Consider the following 17565-nt stretch of genomic DNA (forward strand, 5'->3'; position numbering starts at 1 on the left):
GCGCGCGAGGGCGCGGGGACGGCGACGATGGCGACGCCGCCGCCGCGGCTCCACCTCGTCCACTTCAGCGTCGACGCCGCCGACGAGGACCGCGACGACGACGACGAACGAACGACGGAGAGGAAGGGGCCCCACACGCAGTGCGCGCTCCTCTGGTGCGACGAGGCCACCGCGCGAGATCCACCGTCCGGGTGCGTGCCGGTCGACCCCGTCGCGGGTCTGGCGTCTTTGGGACCGGGCTACCGCGGCGTGCGCGGTGCCGAGGCGGTGGCGGCGCTCGTGGGCGCGTGCGCCAGCGCCGCGCACGTCGTCCCGGACGCGACCCAGCGCTCGAAGCCCGACGAGGAGCTGCGCATCATCACGCCAAGCCCATCGTCGTCGTCGTCGGAGCCCCTCGCGGTGTCGCCGTCGGCGATGTCGCTGTGCGTTCGCGTCGCGGCGGCGCTCGGCGACGACGACGGCTGGCGACCGACGAGGGTGTGCGAGCTCGGCTCCGGGACCGGCGCGGCGGGCCTCCTCGTCGCCCGCATGCTCACCTCTACACGCGGCGCACGCGAGCTCGGCGCGCGGCCGCTCGTGTTGCTGACGGACAGGGACACCGCGGCGCTGGAGGTGATCGCGTCGAACGTGCGTTTGAACGCGCGGGGGTGGGCGAGGTGCGTGCCGCAGCGGTTGCAGTGGGACAGGCGCGACGAGCGCTCGAGGGCGACGCGAAGGGCGGCGGAAGACGATCGGATACCCTTACACGATCAGACGCACTCGAAGCACTCAGATGCACTCGGAGGATCTTCGTCCGGAGTGCCTCCGCCGGCGCCGTTCGACCTCGTGCTCGCGTCGGACGTCCTCCGCGGGTCGCGAGTCGACGACGTGCACCACCTGCTGGACACCGCGACGGAGCTGCTGAGCGGCGCGCGGCGCGGCGCGAGGCTGGTGCTCTCGCACCCGGTCGTAACCGACGCGGTGTCATTCGAACACGCGAATCCGTCCTCGGCGCGAGTCACGAAAACGGAGCTGACGCATCTCGACTTCGTGGATGACGACGACGACTTCGTGGACGGCGAGTACGGCGACGTCGGGGCGGATGAAGGGCACGATGACGCGCTGGACGCCTTCGTCGCCGCCGCGCGCGCCCGGGGGTTCGCCGTTCGAGAGTGGTTTCCGGAAACCGAAACCAAAAGCCAAAAGCCAAAGCCAAAACCATTTTTGGCCAAAAACCAAAAACCGAAACGGGCGCGAACGTTCGACGTGTACCTCCCCGGCGCGTGCCCCGGTGCGCACCTGGCGGGGTACGTCGACGTCGTCGCACAGAGGGCGGTGGATATGCGACGGGAGGAGGATCGCGGGCTGAGGGCACTGATGCGCGAGAGGTACGCGCGTGGTTGGACGCCGCCACCGTCGCCGCCGGTGCCGACGATGGAGCCGCCGGCGCGGTCGTCGTCGTCGATCGGGACGGAGGCGGCGGCGTTGGGGAGAGACGGGGACGGGGACGGGGACGGGGACGGGGGGAAGATGAGCGCCGGGTCGAAACAGTCGTCGCCCGGTAAGCGGAAGAAGGGCGGGTTCTGCGTCGTCTCCTGAGTGGCAGCCACGCTTGAGTCGAGCGAGTGAATTTAGTCTAACATTCGTAACACTTGAAAGATTCGTCGTCGTCACGCGGGCGCCGGCGAGGACGGCCCGTCGGTACCCTCCTTTTCGTCCCCCTCCTTCCCGCCGTCGCGCTCTTCGCCGCCGCTCGGTTCCTCCCCCTTCCGCTTGAACAGACCCGCCGCCTTGTCCGCGATGGCCTGGTCCATCTCCGCCCTCGCGGGCTCTCCTTTGTCGATCATCACCTGCATTAATTTACTCGGATCCGCCTTGAAGAGCTGCGCGAAGAAGCACAGAAACACGGGCACGTCGCTGCCCGTCGCGAGGCTGATCCCCATGGCGACGACGCCGATCACCGTCCACGCCTTCCGCGCCCTCGCCTCCTCCGCGGAAGCCTCAGGGTCGGGATTAGGGTTCGCCAATCTTCGCCGGGGTTTCGAGTACCCTTCCCCGCGCCACGCCCTGGCGATGGCGCCGGGTAGGAGCGCCGCGGGCGCGAGGTAAAAAACGTACACCAACGCGAACGTCAAGGGCGCCAGGACGTACCCGAGGTATCCCCCGCCCCGTAGCCCTCCGAGCGCCTGCGTGAGCGTCCCGGACGCGGACATGAGCAGCGCCGCGAGCGCCGCCGCGCCGCCGACGACTGCGAACCACCGTCGCGGTTGCGTGAGAAATCCAATCTTGGCGCACAAATACCGCATGAGCATGAAAAAGGGCGCGAGCAGGAGCCACCAGCTGGCGCCCTCGCCCCCGGCGGCTCCCGCGGGGGCGAGGATGGCGTACCCGAGGTGCAGGTCGAGCCACGCCGCGCGTTGCTCGCGGTTAAACTCCATACGCGGCGGCGGCGGCGGTTCTCCTCGCTCCGTCGCTCTCTTCAATTCTCTCTTCCCGATCGATTCGTACCAAAACTTACGAGCGAACGAGAGCGCCGCGCAGGATGGGAAAAACACGAACAGCATCCACTGCAGCGCCACCGCGGGTTGCCCGGAACATTCCCTCAGCACCGCGCCCGTGTAGTACACCAGCACTCCGGTGAGCGGGTTCAAACGTCCGAAGAGCGCCGGGATGGAGTCCAGGCGTCTCGGGTACATCCACTCGGGCATCGGCGCGATCGTGTCCGGGGGCAGTTCGACGCGTTCGTCCACCGCGTTCGCGAGGTCCGCCGCGTCCGCCTCGTCCCTGGCGCGCTGTTTCTCGAGCGCCAGCGTCGGGTCCGGCGGCACGTCTCCGGTCATGGCGGCGATCTCGTCGGCGAACGACGACGAATTCGCGTCGGCGGACGACGACGGGTTCGAGCTCGAGCTCGACGACGACCGCGCGCTCGTCTTCTCGTCCTCCTCTTTCGACGCGCGGGTTTCGTCGTCGCTAGATGCGCCCGCGGCGACGCGGCGACTGTCGTAACGGTCGTAACGGTCAATGTGCACAGGCCACGCCCGCGTCGCCGCCGTCGCCCGGAGGAGGGATTTGGCGGCAATTCGCCCCTCCCCGCGGTGTCGTTTGGCGGTGGCTGTCCTCGCCGCGGGCGGCAACGCGGCGCGTTGTCTGCCCGAGCGGAGCGGGTTCCCGACCGTCACCAGCGACGCACTCATCGCCGCGACTCCCGACGGCGCCGGTGACGCCATCTCTCCCCCTCTCCTCGGCACGCTCGCCGGCTCCTTTGGCGGGTTCGCACGACGCAGTCGAAATAATCTCGTTGCCAACTCGGCAGCCCGGGCGCGCGAACTCGTCGCTCGCTCGGCGCTGTCCTTTCGACCTGTGCCAATCAGATTCACCGAGAAATGACAACTGGACTGACCGTTACGGAAGGATTCGCCCAACGCGGTTTGACTGCAACTCGTTTTTGAATCATCAAACCCTCACTTTCAGGGGTGCGCTAATCAGACTAATTGCCCAGTGCGAACTAAACACAGGCTGGGTAATACGAGAGGAAGTTCCGAGGTGGAGATCCCTCCGCCCATGTGTTCGTTCGTCGCCGCCGAGGGGCGACCGCGGCGCGAGCTGCTTGAAGATCGGGCGATCGATACCACCCGAGAGCTCATCGGCCGACTCGATCCGCCCGTTTACGGGTTGGGATCGTACTGGTCCGGGTCGTAGATGACGCCGTCCTTGCCGCGGGTCACGCGCGAGGGCTTGGCACCGACGGAGGCGTAGGCAGCCGCGGGGGCGCGCATGGCGCCGCCGGCGGGCTTGTAGGCGACCGCGTTGGAGCGGACGTTGGCGTCGGCGTCGAACTGATCGGGGTCGTACACGACGCCGTCGGCGCCGCGCGTGACGCGGGTGGGCTTGGCGGCGTAGGACACGGAGGCAGCCTTGGCGGTGGGGCGGGCCTGGGTGGCGACGAAGCCGGAGCCGCGGCCGGAGTTGGCGTCGTGGTCGTACTGGTCGGGGTCGTAGAACGCGGAGACCTTGACGGCCTTGCGGGCGGTGACCTTGACGGCGGGGCGGATGGTGAGCGCGGAGGCGATGGCGAACATGGTGGTGGTGGTGTTGTTGTGCGTGCGGAAGTGATGCGGTAGATCCGGGTGGCTTGTTTTTATCTGCGCCACCAAATTCAAAAAAATCGTGAAACGTGGGCCAATAGGAACACTGGAAACCATAGGATTTCGCGAACTTGCGAACGGCTATTTATCGTTTGTCATCGTTTCGGACCTTTTCTTCGAAACCAGAAAAACGCATCATTACGACGAAAGCGCCGAGGTGACCGAAGAACGACGACGACGCGAGCGAAGAAAGAAGGACCAATAACTCAATCGCTCGTTACACACACTCCTCGCGCCGCCGCCGCCGCTCGCGCCGTCGCTCACTCATACACCGCGCACCGCTCTCTCCTCACGCGCGTTCACTCGCGTTAGCTGTGACGAACCCCTCTCCGACGATGCGTCACTCGATCACTCCGATGCGTCGCTCACCTCGATCGCTGGTTCGCGTCCGCGTCGAACTGATCGGGATCGTACACCACGCCGTCGGCGCCGCGGGTGACGCGCTTGGGCGCCGATGCGGAATACGAACCGGCACCTCCGGCGACGCCTCCGGACGATCCGTATCCGCCCCCAAAGTCAAAGTTGGGCTCAGACGCGTTTTGCGGGAAGAGCTTTGCGAGGGTCACCACCGCGCCGGCGCCGTCGCCCAGGCCCACGTTGACGTCCATCACCGCCCTGGCTCCGTGCGCCCTGAAGTCCGGGACGTCGGACGAAGGGCACGGGGTGATGACGCACGGCATGTTCGCGCCCATCGCCGCGCGGAGGCCCACGAGCGAATCCTCGATGACGACGCACTTTGACGACGGGAGGCCGACTTTTTCCCTGGCGAGGTTGTAGATGAGGGGATCGGGCTTCTTCTTGGTGACGTCGTCGCCCGCCATGACGACGTCGAGCCTGGACAGTCGGTCGGGTCCGACGATAGAGTTGACCACCTTCAGGAATCCCTCTTTGGTCGCCGCGGAGCAGATCCCGACGGCAATGTCGGGCGCCGCGATGGCCTCGTCAATCAACCGGAGCACCCCGGGTCTGGCTTGCGCTTGCGACTCGACGATGTCCTTGTAAAACTCCGTCTTCATGTCCTGTAACGAGTCCACCATCTTGGTCTTCTCCTCGTCCGTGGTCGGGACCTTGCTGCCGCCGAAGAAGGACGGCCAGCCGTTGTTGTCGAAGTGGTACCGCATCTTGGGCTTCCCGCCGCCGACGGTGTTGGCGAGGACGTCGTAGTACTCCACGCTCCACTCAACCTTGCCCTTGCCCGGGATGACGAGACCGAAGTGCTTGAACGAGGCGTTGTACGCCTTGCGGTGGAGCTCCTCCGTCTCGACGATGACGCCGTCGCAGTCGAAGAGGAGCGCGAACCTCGGGTTCTTGGTGTTGCTGCCGACGCCCTGGGCAGCGGCGCCCGCGGGTCGCACCGCCACACCGCCCGATCGCTGGTTCGCGTCCGCGTCGAACTGATCGGGGTCGTACACCACGCCGTCGGCGCCGCGGGTGACGCGCGTGGGCCTGGCGCCGCCGGGAGCCTTGGACGACGGCACATGCGCGCGGGTGGCGACGAAGCCGGACCCGCGGCCGGAGTTGGCGTCGTGGTCGTACTGGTCCGGGTCGTGGAACGCGGCCGTCTTGACGGCCTTGGGGCCCCGGGCGGCCACCTTGACGGCCCTGTTTGACGCGGGGACGCGCGCGCCGACGATGGAAGGTGCGACGCGGAGGCTCGCGGCGCTCTGCATGGTCGCGGTTCGGTGTTTTCGAAGGGTGAAGAGTGCGCTCGCTCGGAGCCGCTCTGCGCACGCGCCACCCGGGAGGATAGCACGAAAAGCACATCCTCCGCGCTTCAGTGCTATCCGCTCCGAGAACTTGCTCCGAGAACTTGCTCACACGCGCCGCGCGCCGACAGCGTCCGAAACGGATTTGACGGCAGAGCCCCCAGTCTAATTCCCGGTTCGATTGCCCTGCTTTTTCGTCACAGAGCAGATCCACCTGACATCCGCGTGGCCAATCAAATGCCGTTTTGTTTCCAGCCATTCGCATCGGCCGCGAGCGCAGTGGCCAAATATCGCCCCGTCGCGCGTGACGATGGTCATATTCCGCACACAGAACCCGCTAGTCTCTCCGTCCGGCAACCGAAACCATGGCGCTCGCTATCGCTTCCAACACCATCGTGGCCAAGTTCACCAAGAAGGCCCCCGCCAAGAAGGCTCCCGCCAAGAAGGCCGCCAAGTCGGTCTCCCGCGGCGTCAAGCGCCAGGGCAACGTGGGTCCCAACCGCACCCTGTGGAACGGATGGGAGGCCAACCCGGAACCCCCCGCGTACCTCGACGGTACCCTCCCCGGCGACGCTGGCTTCGACCCCTTCGGCCTCTCCGCGCCCACCGAGTACCTCCAGTTCGAGCTCGACTCGCTCAACGGCTCCGCCGCGGTTAACAAGTCCGGCAACGTCATCGGCAAGCTCAAGAAGGTGGACAACAAGCCCACCGAGCGCACCATCGTGGTACGTATTTTAGCGGGATAAAATCCGAGATAGCGCCCGGACCTTCTCTCGCGAGGCGCGGATGGACGAGCGCCCGTTTCGCGTGCGCGACACCTCCCGCGACGATTACGCGTGACGTGGGATCAGATTCGCGTTCACGCCGTCGAGGATCGCGGCGCGCGGGTGGCTAACGGGCGCGTTTCCGCCGCGGGAATCACGATCGGAATTGTCACCTTTGCGGATCTCGGACCCCCGCGCTGCGCGGTTTTCTTTGCTGGTCGAACTTTCACCCGCCACCTCGCTTCCCGCTAACCGCGCGCATTCACTGACGTTCCCTCCCTTCCGTCCAATCACAGCCCTTCAACGAGGCTTTCGACATCGTCCGCTTCCGCGAGTGCGAGCTCCAGCACTCCCGCTGGGCGATGCTCGGCCTTCTCGGCGCCGTCGTCGCCGAGGGCCAGACCGGCATCTCCTGGGTCGACGCCGGCAAGGTGCTCAACGAGCAGCCCTCCTACCTCGGCTTCGACATCAACGTCCCCGTGACCACCCTCGTGTGGATTGAGGTGCTCGCCATGGGCTTCGCCGAGGTTAAGCGCTCCGCCGGTGCGTGCCCGAACCGCCGCTATCGCCCCGCTCCGCCCGCCGGCTCGCCCTTAACAACGCAGTTTTTCACGAAAGTTCTCGCGTCGAAGCAATATTTCCACGATGGATTATGGATGCCCGATTGGTGACGCCTCTCGCTGACCCCCGCGCCTCTTCCCCTCAACAGAGCTCGACTCCAACAAGCGCTGCTACCCCGGCGGCTACTTCGATCCCCTCGGCTTCGCCTCCTCCGCGTCCCCCGAGGCTCTCTTCAAGCTCCAGACCGCCGAGCTCAAGCACGGCCGCCTGGCGATGATCGGCATGCTCGGCATCTCCATCCAGGCGCTCAAGAACGGCCTCTCCCCCCTCGAGGCCATCAACGCCCTCGGCAACTAAATGTTCCCGCGTCGTGCACGTGCGAAACGTTAGGTGTTAGTGAACTTTAGGGCGCGGCGGCTCGGCTGGGTCGCGCGTTCAATGTTCGAATTAGAGGGTTAACAAAATCGGCTGGGACGCTTCCTGGTGGGAGCGTGGAGGTCTTGGGAGAAGCTTGTCACATTTGTAACGGCGGATACGCTTTCAAACGGATTACACGAACGACGAGCCGCCAACCCGGCCGCGCGCGTCTCCCTCATCCCTCTTCGCGGCGTAACGTCGTCACGCCCTAACCTAAACTCACGTTATGCCCCGTCGTCGTCTGAGTGAACCTCCTCGTCCATGTAAAACTCCCCGTCGGCGTCGTCGTCGGCGCCGTGCAGGTACCCCTCCTCCTCCGTCGGGGACGTCGCCTCGAACCCGTCCTCCCGCCTCGAACCCAAACCCTTTCGATCCCCGCCTTTCGCCCCCGTGGCCCCCCCGTCGATCTCGGCGAGCATGGTCGCCTCCAGGTAGGGCTCCGCCGCGAGCCCCGCGGCTTCTCGCATCTCCGCCACCAGCCCTCGGCACCTCTTGAGATCCCTCGCCTGGTACCAGTGCTCCACCAGCATCGCGTACACGTCGCCGACGCGGATGGTCACCTCGCTCTCGTCCCGCGCCCTCGGGTCCGCGATCATCTGTTCGCACAGCCGTGTCGCCTCGGCGACGTCTCCGGCGGCGAGGAGCGTCCGAGCCCTCACGAACGTCTCAACCAGCTCCGTCCTCGCCTCCAGCGAGCGCATCAGCGCGTCGTGCCCGTCCGCCTTGGACTTGGCGAGGTGCTTCGCGGCGTCTCGCAGGGCGTCGGCAGCCTTGTCGTAGTCGCGGTACTCGTCGATCTCGATCTGCGCGACGGATTCGTAGAAACCAGACAGCGACTCGACGGCGCGCGCCTTGGTGTAGAACTGGACGATGTGCTTGGTGAGCTCGGGATCGCCGTGCCACCGCAGCGTCTGCAGGTAGTTGGCGCTCATGACGTAAATCTCCCGCTGCCTGGAGACGCCCGCGAAGAAGCAGATCTTCTCGGTGTCCCCGCTCTTCAACAGCGCCTTCATCGCCTTCATCTTGTCCCCAGCCTGCGTGTACTTTTTGCACGCGAGGTGGTACGAACCCTGGTTCTTGCACACGGCGGCGATTTTCATCAGCGTCGCTTTCCTGGCCTCCTCGGAGATTCCCCCGTCTTCTTTGGGGTCCGCGCTCTTGGGGGGAGTCAACGCCTCGGCGAGTGCCTCGTCGATCTTCACGTCGTGCTCCACGATGAGCTCCAAACCCCGCGCTACGTCTCCGCCCTTGACGAGCAACCTCGCCGCGTCGCCGTACCGACCGTTGTCCAGAAAGTACGAAGCGCACTTGGCCACGAGCTTTGGGTCCGCGTCTGTATCGTCGGCGACGGCGGCGACGATCCCGGCGAGTAGGTCGAAGAGATCGTGCGCGAAGCACAGCTCCAGCGCCTTGCCCGCGTTTCCCGCCTTGTGGTACAGCGTCGTCGCCTTTTCGAACTCGCCGCGTTCCTCGAGGTACCTGGCGCTGTCGAGCATCATCTCCGGCGGCGATTGCAGCGCCAGGTGCATGAGCTCGTTGTCCATGCCGCACCGACGCGCCAGTCGAGCCGCGTGGCCGTGCCTCCCCGCGGCGCCGAAGAACCGAATGGCGTCAGCGTACTCGTCCATCGCCTCAAACGTCCTGTACGTTGTTTGGGAAATAAATACGTAAATAAACGTAAGTAAACGCGGTCGGACGAGGGTCGGACAAGTCTGGGTAAGGAAAGGAACGGGACGAAGAAACCCATATGGGGACGAACCTCGCCAAGTGAAACGCCGCGGCGGGGTCGCCGCTCTCCTCCACGAGCTGCGCCGCGATCTCCAGGTCGCCCTGCGCGCAGTAGGTCCTGACCAAGCTGAGGTAATCCCCGGCGGCTTGGTATCCGTGCAGAGCCTTCTCGTAGTCCCCTGAACTCTCGCAGTATCGAGCCCACCACCTGGTGAGCTCGTTGGACCCGGCGTTGATGACGTAGCGCTCCAGGGTGTCCGTCATGCCCCGCCCGTGGAGCATGCGCGGCACGTCGACGTCGGCGCATCCGCTCTTTTCGTACGCGCGAATCGCTCCGGGCACGTCTCCGACGCTTTCCAGATGCCGTCCGTGGGCGTAGTGCGTGGATTTCAGGTTGATGCGGTCCTTATTGGTTGCGGTCCTTATGGCGTCGTCCCACCGACCCATCGCCTGGTACAGCCTGTTGAGCAAGTCGTGTCGATGGCACTGCTCGTACAGTGCTATAGCGTCGTCGACCAAGCCGAGGTGCACCGCGACATTCCCGACTCTCGCGTCGAGCTCGGGTTCGTTGGCGCCGTCGCGAACCGCCCTTCCGCCCCTGACGTGCCCGAGGTTCGCGAGGCACGTCTCCGCGACGTCCAGCCGCTTGTTCTTGATGCACATGTGCGCCATGGCCTCCCAAACCGACGGCTCCGTCGTCGCCTTGACCATAGCCCTGGCCCTGTCAACGTCGCCCACGGCGAGGTCGTAGTTGAACGTCAGCAGTGCCGCCTTGGCGTGGGCGTCGAGGTGTTCCATCCCGACGAAATCCCGCATCGTCACCGCGAAGCACGCGCCGCCGCCGCCTTGCGCCGCGGCTTTGTTGCACACGAACAGCGAGGGCGCATGCAGCCCGAGGAGCGATTCGAATCCGTCGGGAACGGGATGCGCCTCCTGGGGAAGCAAACCCCTCGGCGAGGCGAAGAGAGTAAACACCACTACGCCGCGAACGCTCGCGTGCCGCCTCATCGTCGCGGCGCTCCGCCCGTGCCCAGTCTCGGAGGCGTACGGGTTAGGGTTTATCCCTAAGTCACCCGAGTCGTCTTCGTTTTTGGAGTCATCGTCTTTGGCGGTTTCGTATATCGTCTCTTCGTCGGCGAAAAAGTTTTCGTCAAACGCGGTTTGCGCGGCGAGGACGTTCGGCGCCGCCGCGTCCCACGCGTGCGACTCGGGCGCCCTCCCGGTGATGGCAAAGTCGAAGGTTCGATACCCGTCGGTGTCCACGTCGTACACCGCGAGCGTGGAAAGCACCGAGTGGTGCCCGCGGTGGGCGAACAGCACCGAAGCCTTGGTCCCGTCGCAGTTGACGCGGACCGAGTCGATGGCAAACGGAAGTCGCCCGGAAAATTCCGGAATGTCTCCGTCGTCGCCGTCGGGACCCGACCCGGGCGCGTGCGCTCCCCCGCATATGTCCGCGGGGATCATCGCGCCGCCCTTGGGGCCGTGCGCCTCCGCGCGCCCGACGCCGTCCGCGGGCAAACGCCAAAACCGAAGATGCCCCGAAGCCGTCGACGCGCACAAAAAATCCCCGTTGCAATCCACAAACTCCGCCGCGCCCTGCGCCTCCTCGTACGCCAGCGCATCGACGACGTCGCCCCCCAGGTCGGTCACCTCCACGACCGCGCGCCCGGGGCACGCGCGATAGATCCGCTCGCCGTGGATCGCCATCGCCTGGCTGGACGAAGCCGGCGCGTTCGATTGGCCGCGACCGCCCAATCCCGACCGTTCCCGACCAATCGATCCGCGCCCGGACCAATCAAACGCCGACGTCCGCGCAAAGCCGGACCCGCGAGCCTCGTGCACCTCCGCGCGAGCCGAGTTCCACACCAGCAGGTGACGCGACGTGGCGTCCGCGCCGAGGATCTGCATGCCCCGTTCGGTGGTGTTTAAACGCGCGGGCGCCCTGGATCCGTCGGTGGCTTCCACCACAACCGAATCGGCTGCGACTTGAACCACGGAAATCCCGCCTCGGGTCTTATCGTTCAGCTTGACCCGCACGCACAGCCTCGCGCCGTCGCGGCACACCGCGACGAGCAACCTGGCGCCGCGCCCGCTCGCGAAGTGCACGCGCTCGAGCGTTCCGCCGGCGTCGAGGCTCGCGCACACTCGCCACGCGTCTTCCGGCGCCGAGTCGTCTTCGGGCGGTGAGTCACCGCCCGGTGAGTCACCGCCCGGTGAGTCACCGCCCCCGCCGGTGCCCCCCCCCGCCCGGCCGCCCGCGCGTCCACGGGGCGGGGTGCGGCGGAACATGACGACGCGGCCGTCGCGTTGCCCGCACGCCAGCGTCTTCGCGTCGGCGTCGTAGCACAGACACGACAGTCGCCTGCCCGTTGGATCACCGCCAGCTGTGTCCCTCCCGTCGCTCCCTTTGGGCAGCCCCTGGGACTTGCGCCTCGCGGGGGGCACCAGGACGTAGTTATCGCCATTGTTCAGGTCGAACATTCGCACGGCGCACGACGGGTCCCTGTCGTTGACCACCGCGAGCACCCCCGGTTCCGTCCACGCAAGCTCCGCGTCGCCCTCCGTGGGCAGCTTCGTGCTGCTGACGACGGTCCACTTTGATTGAGTCCCCTCTGGGCCGCCCCCTCCGATCGAGTCCCCTTTGGGCGGGGCGAAGATGGAGAGCACGGAGTCGGTGCCGAGGGTCACGAGGTTGCCGACGCCGTCGTGGTACAGCGCCGCGTGGATGGCGGTTGGCGAGTCGAAGATCTTTCGACTGGCGGTCGCTTTCGACTCGGCTTTCGACCCTTTCGACTCGGCTTTCGACTCGCCAGCCCCGCGATCGTCGCCGGCCGTGTCCATCCCGACGCAGACGTAGCCGGAGTCGGCGAGGCCCTCGTTGACGGCGTAGTAGAAGACGAACGGACGCTCGGGTTCGGCGCCCGTGTCCTCATCCACGGCTGTGTCGTTCGGGATGAGAACGTGCGAAGTCCTCGCGCCCGGCGCGGGTTTCGCGCATCGGAATCCCGTCGGTTTCGGTCGGAGCTTCTCGTCGACGGTCCACACCTGCGTCTTGCCCGCGTCGTCGCCGGTGACGACGCGGTGACCGGTGGGGGACCACGCGATGCACGTGATGGATCGTCCCGCGTGCGTCGACGTTTCCTCCCCAACGACGCGGAGTTCGGTGCCGGACCACGTCGCGACCTTCCCGTCGGTCCATCCGATGGCGAGCAGGGGCGATGAGGGGTGCCAGGCGAGCGCGCAGGGATACACGCCCGGGACGTCGGATCGAACCGGGCGCGACGCGGTGACGTCGTCACCCTCCTCGGTGTACACTCCCACGGAGCCGGACGAGTACGCCACCGCGCACATCGCGGGCGCGCGCGCGGAGGTGGCGGCATGTCCGGACCACGACGTCGCGGTGCACGCGCCGGGCTGTCGGGGGATCTTGTTGGCGAAGTAGACAGCCATGGCGCGACCGAGTCGGACGTCGACGCGTTGGGATGCGTCCGGTCACGGCCGCGGTGCCGATACGACGGCGAGGCGTGAAGAGGGGTCCTCCCCTGGGGCCTCACCCTCCCCCCGCGCCGGTCAAAGTGAGCGATGGGAAAAGCGGCACCCAACGGCTCAGAAGACGCAGTCGTTGCCGTGGCTCTTTTGTTTCCAAACGGGCGTCGACCGGTGGGGCACTTGGACGGGGCGCGGGGTGGATGCCAGCGATCTGGCGGCCGAACGTGAGTGGGCCGCTCCCGGATGTGGACGTCGAGGTTGGGGTGGCGGAGGGCGCGTCGAGCAAGGGGACGAAGCGGAAGAGGGCCCCTCCCACGAAGGGGCCATGCGAGCACGGGGTGAAGCCCCGGTGGAAGTGCAAGGTGTGCAGCGCTTGTCCCCACGGGAAGCGGCGCACTCAGTGCAAGGAGTGCGGTGGGTCTGGAATCTGCGAGCACGGTCGTGAGCGGCCTAAGTGCAAGGAGTGTGGTGGGGGCTCAATCTGCGAGCACGCTCGTGAGCGCTCTAAGTGCAAGGAGTGCGGTGGAGCATCAATCTGCGAGCACGGCCGTTTACGCTATCGGTGCAAGGAGTGCGGTGGGTCTCAAATCTGCGAGCACGGTCGTAGGCGCTCTCAGTGCAAGGAATGCGGTGGGTCTCAAATCTGCGAGCACGGTCGTGAGCGCTCTAAGTGCAAGGACTGCGGTGGTGCATCAATCTGCGAGCACGGTCGTCAGCGCTCTACGTGCAAGGAGTGCGGTGGGGGCTCAATCTGCGAGCACGGTCGTTACCGCTATCGGTGCAAGGAGTGTCGCGCCGCGAATTAATGAGAGTCGTGATGAGTACCCATCCTCCAGCTCGCCATCGCCGTCCCTCACTTCCCGCGGTACCTCGCCAGGAACTCCTCCTCCCGCCGTTTCCGTTCCTCCTCGCTGTCGAACTTCTCGAGCGCCGCGCGCCGCTTCTCCTCCCGCTCCCCCTCCCTCGCGCGAAACCCCTCCTCCAGCGCGTCACCCACGCACTCCGCCACGATCCTCACGATCTCCTTATCTTCGTCCGAGATTCGCCGCCCGTCGGCGAACTTCTCCCCGACGGTGTCCACCGCGATGTACCCCCGCGTGGCGCCCCCCCTGAACGGACACGCGAAGTATCCACCCGGTCCCGCCGCGACGGGCCTCCCCGACCCAGACTCGTCCCCGGCCGATGACGCCAGGCTCACCGCCCCGTGCGACGCGTCGAGCTCCGGCACGTCCACCGCGACGCCGACGCCGCCGTTTCCGTTTCCGTCTGAGCCGTTTGAACCGTTTGAATCGTTTGAGCCGTTTTCGTCGTCGTTCGCCTTTGGGTACCCAACCGCCGGCCACGACGCTCCCTCGCCCCGTCGCATCGTCGCGTTCACCGCGGACGCGCACGTCGACACCACGACCCTCAACACCTGCGACCTCGGCGCGACGGTTCCTATCCGCGTCTCCGTCCCCCGACGAAGCTCCACAGCGTGAACGTCGAACGGAGGTTTAGGGTTAGGGTTAGGGTCGTATGTGTCGGAAGCACCGGTGCCCTCGTGTGTGTCGGAAGGACCGGTAATAACCTCGTCGCCGGATGTAACGTGGGATGATGTTTCGCCGGAAAATCTCGCGACGATGTCCACCGCGTCCCTGTACAGCGCGTACGCGTTGTCGCTGGTGAGCGCGGATAGGTACTTGGCGCACTCCGCTCGGAGCCTCGCAATCTTCAACGCTCTGTTCGCGCGCGCCACCTCCGCGGCGTCGCGCGCCTTTTCAGCCTCGAGAGCCTTGGCGCGACGAACGTCGTCGTCGCGTTTCGCGGCCGCGCGCCGCTCGGAAGCGTCGAGCGCGGCTCTCACCCTCGCGCCCCGCTCCATGTGCCCGACGACGTCGCAGAAGAAATCAACCAGCTCGCCGTACCGCACCACCCCGTCGCCGTCGACGTCCACGCACCGCATGGACATGGACATCGCCGCGCGCATCGGCGGCGTGATCTCTCTTCTCCGCGCCAACGCGAGCAGCACGTTTTGAAGCTCGTCGCGGTCGAGCGCGCCGGATCCGTCCTCGTCAGCCGCCGTGAACGCCTCCGAGAGCAGCGCCCTGAGCGTGGACCTGTCGTGGTGCCGGAGCTCGGCAATCACCTTGGCGCCCTCCGTCGCGGCGAAGGTGGCGACGGCGACGTCGCGACGTTCCGCCTCGGCCGCGTCGAGCATGCCCCGCAGGCGATCCGCCGCGACGGGGGCGAACGCGCGCCAATCCACGGTACCGACGGAGGACGCAACGCGGCACGCCTCCGCGCACACGACCGCCGCGTGGAGGTTACTCACGGGGACGCCGTAATCCCTCAGGTTGACGAGCATCGCGTCGCGGATGGAGCCGACGTGGGGCGCGATGCCGGCTGTTGTGATGCCCTTGGGGGCGGCGCCGACGACGGGCACTCGCGCCTCGCCCCCGGACACGGCGTCAAAGGCGGTCAACACGAGCTTGAGGAGCTCGCCGCCGGTTTCGTACATCGACGCGGCGGCGTACTCGCCATTCACGCGGCGCGCAAGCACCTCGCGGGCGACGGGCTCGAACTCGCGGTACGCGATCGAGCCGTCGCGGGTGTTCGCCGATGCCTTCTTTGCGAGCGCGTCTATCTCGGTTTTCGCCAAGCCCGTTTGAGCGAACCGCAAGGTTCGCGAGAACGCGTCTTTCGTCATGACGCATCTTTCCCCTCCCGCGCCGACGTCGTCGGTACCGGTCGCGTCGTGAAACACGCGCGACAGGGTGTACTGCACGCCCGTTTCGTTCATCGGTCGCGAACGTCTGGAAGTATCCGGAAGCGTGTCGAAGTATCCGGAAGACGTCGACTCTTCTCGGGTCGAATCTTCTTCTTCGGCGGCTCGCGCGGCGACGGTGCACCCGATGGTTCGCATCAGCCGCATCGCCAGCGGCTCGAACTCGTGCCAGTCGATCAGCCCGTCCGCGTTCTCCCACGTCTTCTGGTCAACCTCCGCCATGATCTCTCGGACGTCACGCGCGCTGAACCCCAAGTCGGCGCCTTTGAGAATTTTCTTAAATTCGGCGCGATTGAGATAGCCGTCGAAATCGTCCGTGGCGCGGATGAAAATCTCCGCGCAAAAGTCCCTCAGCTGCTCGTCCGACATCCTCGCCAACCTCGCCCCGGTTCCCTCCACGATCGTCACCCCCGTGGGCGACGGCGGCACGTCGGTGAGGTACTTTTGAAGCACCGGGTGCGTCGCCGCTTTTGTCTTTTTTTGCTCCGCCGGATCCGTCGACGTTTGAATCCCCACCCGCCTTCGCATCAGCGTCTCGTGCCGCGCCAGCGCCTCCTTGTTCACCGGCGGACGTTTGCCGCACAGCGCCGCGAGGCGGGTCAGGATCACGTGCCTGTGATTGCCGTTCGCCACCGCGAAGGTCGTACGCAGGTCCTCGTCCTCAATCGCCGCGAGGAGAAAACCGTCCACGCCGAAAGACAGCATGGCATCCGCGTAGGGCTTGAGGTACGTCCCGTGCGACAGGAGAAACGCGTGTGCCTCGTGTTTGGTCCACTCCAGGAACGGCCGACGTCGCCACGACCCGCCGTTCGCGTCCATCCACGCCTTGACGTCCCTCTCGTCCGGCGGCGCTCGTTTGGTCAGAGCGGTTAACGTGGATGCGTCGAAAGTTTTCGTCGCGGGATCGAATCCCGGGTGCGCCGCGCCGCCGAGGCACTCGCGAAGCTGCGCGCTGCGACCGCGTAAGGACTCCAGCGCGCTCAGCGCAGCCTCCGCGGCGACCGTCGGGTCGTATTCGTGCGGAACGACGATCGGCGGTGGGTCGCCGGCGCCGAGCAAACCCTCTGGTGGCGCCATCGCCACCGGATCAGACGACGACGAGGAATTGAGGGATTGAGGGCCTTCTCCGTCGCGATCTCCGTCGTCCCTTTGGATGGACCCCACGACCGACGACACCCGCGGTTGTTGGACCACGATGGCGACGACGGGCACCTCGTCACCTTCCCCGCCGATGATACCGCTCGCGCGCCGTATACGCACCGCGTCCCTCTCGACGGCGCATTGCTCCGACCCATTATACGCGGGCGTGACGATGGCGATCACCCCGGCGCACGACTCGCACGCCTCCAGCCTCGCCAGCGCGCGCTCGTCCGTGGACGTCACGAGCGTCCCGAGCTCGGACGCGTCCAGCCACGCGAGTCGAACGCGTTCGCCCCTCGATTCTCCCGGCGGGGGTTTCGTCCTGACGTCGTCGTTGAGCGTCTCCGCGATCTTCTTGCAGTAGGCGAGCTCCGCGAACGTGGCGTCCGGGGTGGGCGCGTAGGAGACGAATATCGGCTTGGGCGTCGTGGACCACGTGACGCCCTTTGCCCTGCGCGCGCGAGACTCGCGCCACGGCGCCGCGCGTCGCTCCAGGTTTTCGCGAAGGCTTCGGACCGCCGCGACCTCGATGGCTCGGGCCATCTCCCGCGCGGCGGCTTCCTGGGCGGCGAGTGCCTTCAGCTCGGCGGTCGCGGCGGCGGCCTCGACGCGCGCCTTCTCCGCCGCCGCGCGCTCCAGGCGGCGGCGCTCCATCTTATCCCGGAACCATCGCTCGCCCTCGCTCAGCTCCTGGTGACGGTCGTTGGTAGGGACGGGGAGACGCGAGGTGGGTCAGCGATTGTTTGTGCCTAATCGGGGCGCCCGAGGAACCGGTCGGGGGGCGCGGGGTTGGGAGACGACGAGGGCGGGCGCGGACGGTGGGGCGGGGCGGGCGAGCGCGTACCTCCTCCGCGGGGGCGCCGCCGCCGCCC

The 17565-nt window shown here is 66.6% G+C and overlaps 8 protein-coding genes across 8 annotated transcripts; 3 read left to right on the forward strand and 5 right to left on the reverse strand.

The window, feature by feature from the left end:
• Positions 1-27: 27 nt before the first annotated feature.
• On the forward strand, positions 28-1578 carry MICPUN_64308 (predicted protein; the record flags this gene model as incomplete). The annotated part of the gene is made up of 1 exon (XM_002506244.1): positions 28-1578. The coding sequence occupies one exon, from the start codon at positions 28-30 to the stop codon at positions 1576-1578; it is 1551 nt and encodes a 516-aa protein (XP_002506290.1).
• A 71-nt stretch (positions 1579-1649) lies between these two features.
• MICPUN_64309 (predicted protein) lies at positions 1650-3206 on the reverse strand (the record flags this gene model as incomplete). The annotated part of the gene is made up of 1 exon (XM_002506421.1): positions 1650-3206. One exon carries the CDS (start codon positions 3204-3206, stop codon positions 1650-1652), a length of 1557 nt encoding a protein of 518 aa, XP_002506467.1.
• Positions 3207-3409: 203 nt separating this feature from the next.
• MICPUN_109528 (predicted protein) lies at positions 3410-4081 on the reverse strand. The gene has a single exon (XM_002506422.1). The coding sequence runs from the start codon at positions 4056-4058 to the stop codon at positions 3645-3647; it is 414 nt and encodes a 137-aa protein (XP_002506468.1). The 5' UTR covers positions 4059-4081; the 3' UTR covers positions 3410-3644.
• Positions 4082-4756: 675 nt separating this feature from the next.
• MICPUN_70860 (predicted protein) lies at positions 4757-5419 on the reverse strand (the record flags this gene model as incomplete). The annotated part of the gene is made up of 1 exon (XM_002506423.1): positions 4757-5419. A coding segment is annotated over one exon (663 nt), but the record flags the coding sequence as incomplete, so codon positions are not given.
• A 737-nt stretch (positions 5420-6156) lies between these two features.
• Positions 6157-7707, forward strand: LHCB4 (chlorophyll a/b-binding protein CP29, chloroplast precursor). The gene is made up of 3 exons (XM_002506245.1): positions 6157-6555; positions 6891-7137; positions 7304-7707. The coding sequence occupies exons 1-3, from the start codon at positions 6196-6198 to the stop codon at positions 7510-7512; spliced, it is 816 nt and encodes a 271-aa protein (XP_002506291.1). The 5' UTR covers positions 6157-6195; the 3' UTR covers positions 7513-7707.
• An 89-nt stretch (positions 7708-7796) lies between these two features.
• Positions 7797-12750, reverse strand: IFT140 (intraflagellar transport protein 140; the record flags this gene model as incomplete). Its single annotated transcript, XM_002506424.1, has 7 exons — positions 7797-9213; positions 9332-10249; positions 10349-10736; positions 10821-11014; positions 11102-11474; positions 11568-11924; positions 12057-12750. 7 exons carry the CDS (start codon positions 12748-12750, stop codon positions 7797-7799), a joined length of 4341 nt encoding a protein of 1446 aa, XP_002506470.1.
• A 239-nt stretch (positions 12751-12989) lies between these two features.
• Positions 12990-13598, forward strand: MICPUN_64314 (predicted protein; the record flags this gene model as incomplete). The annotated part of the gene is made up of 1 exon (XM_002506246.1): positions 12990-13598. The coding sequence occupies one exon, from the start codon at positions 12990-12992 to the stop codon at positions 13593-13595; it is 606 nt and encodes a 201-aa protein (XP_002506292.1). The 3' UTR covers positions 13596-13598.
• A 44-nt stretch (positions 13599-13642) lies between these two features.
• On the reverse strand, positions 13643-17347 carry MICPUN_104251 (predicted protein; the record flags this gene model as incomplete). The annotated part of the gene is made up of 1 exon (XM_002506425.1): positions 13643-17347. The coding sequence occupies one exon, from the start codon at positions 17345-17347 to the stop codon at positions 13643-13645; it is 3705 nt and encodes a 1234-aa protein (XP_002506471.1).
• Positions 17348-17565: the final 218 nt, after the last annotated feature.

This window comes from Micromonas commoda, chromosome 15 (genome assembly GCF_000090985.2).
Source record: "Micromonas commoda chromosome 15, complete sequence".
Classification (NCBI taxonomy): domain Eukaryota; kingdom Viridiplantae; phylum Chlorophyta; class Mamiellophyceae; order Mamiellales; family Mamiellaceae; genus Micromonas; species Micromonas commoda.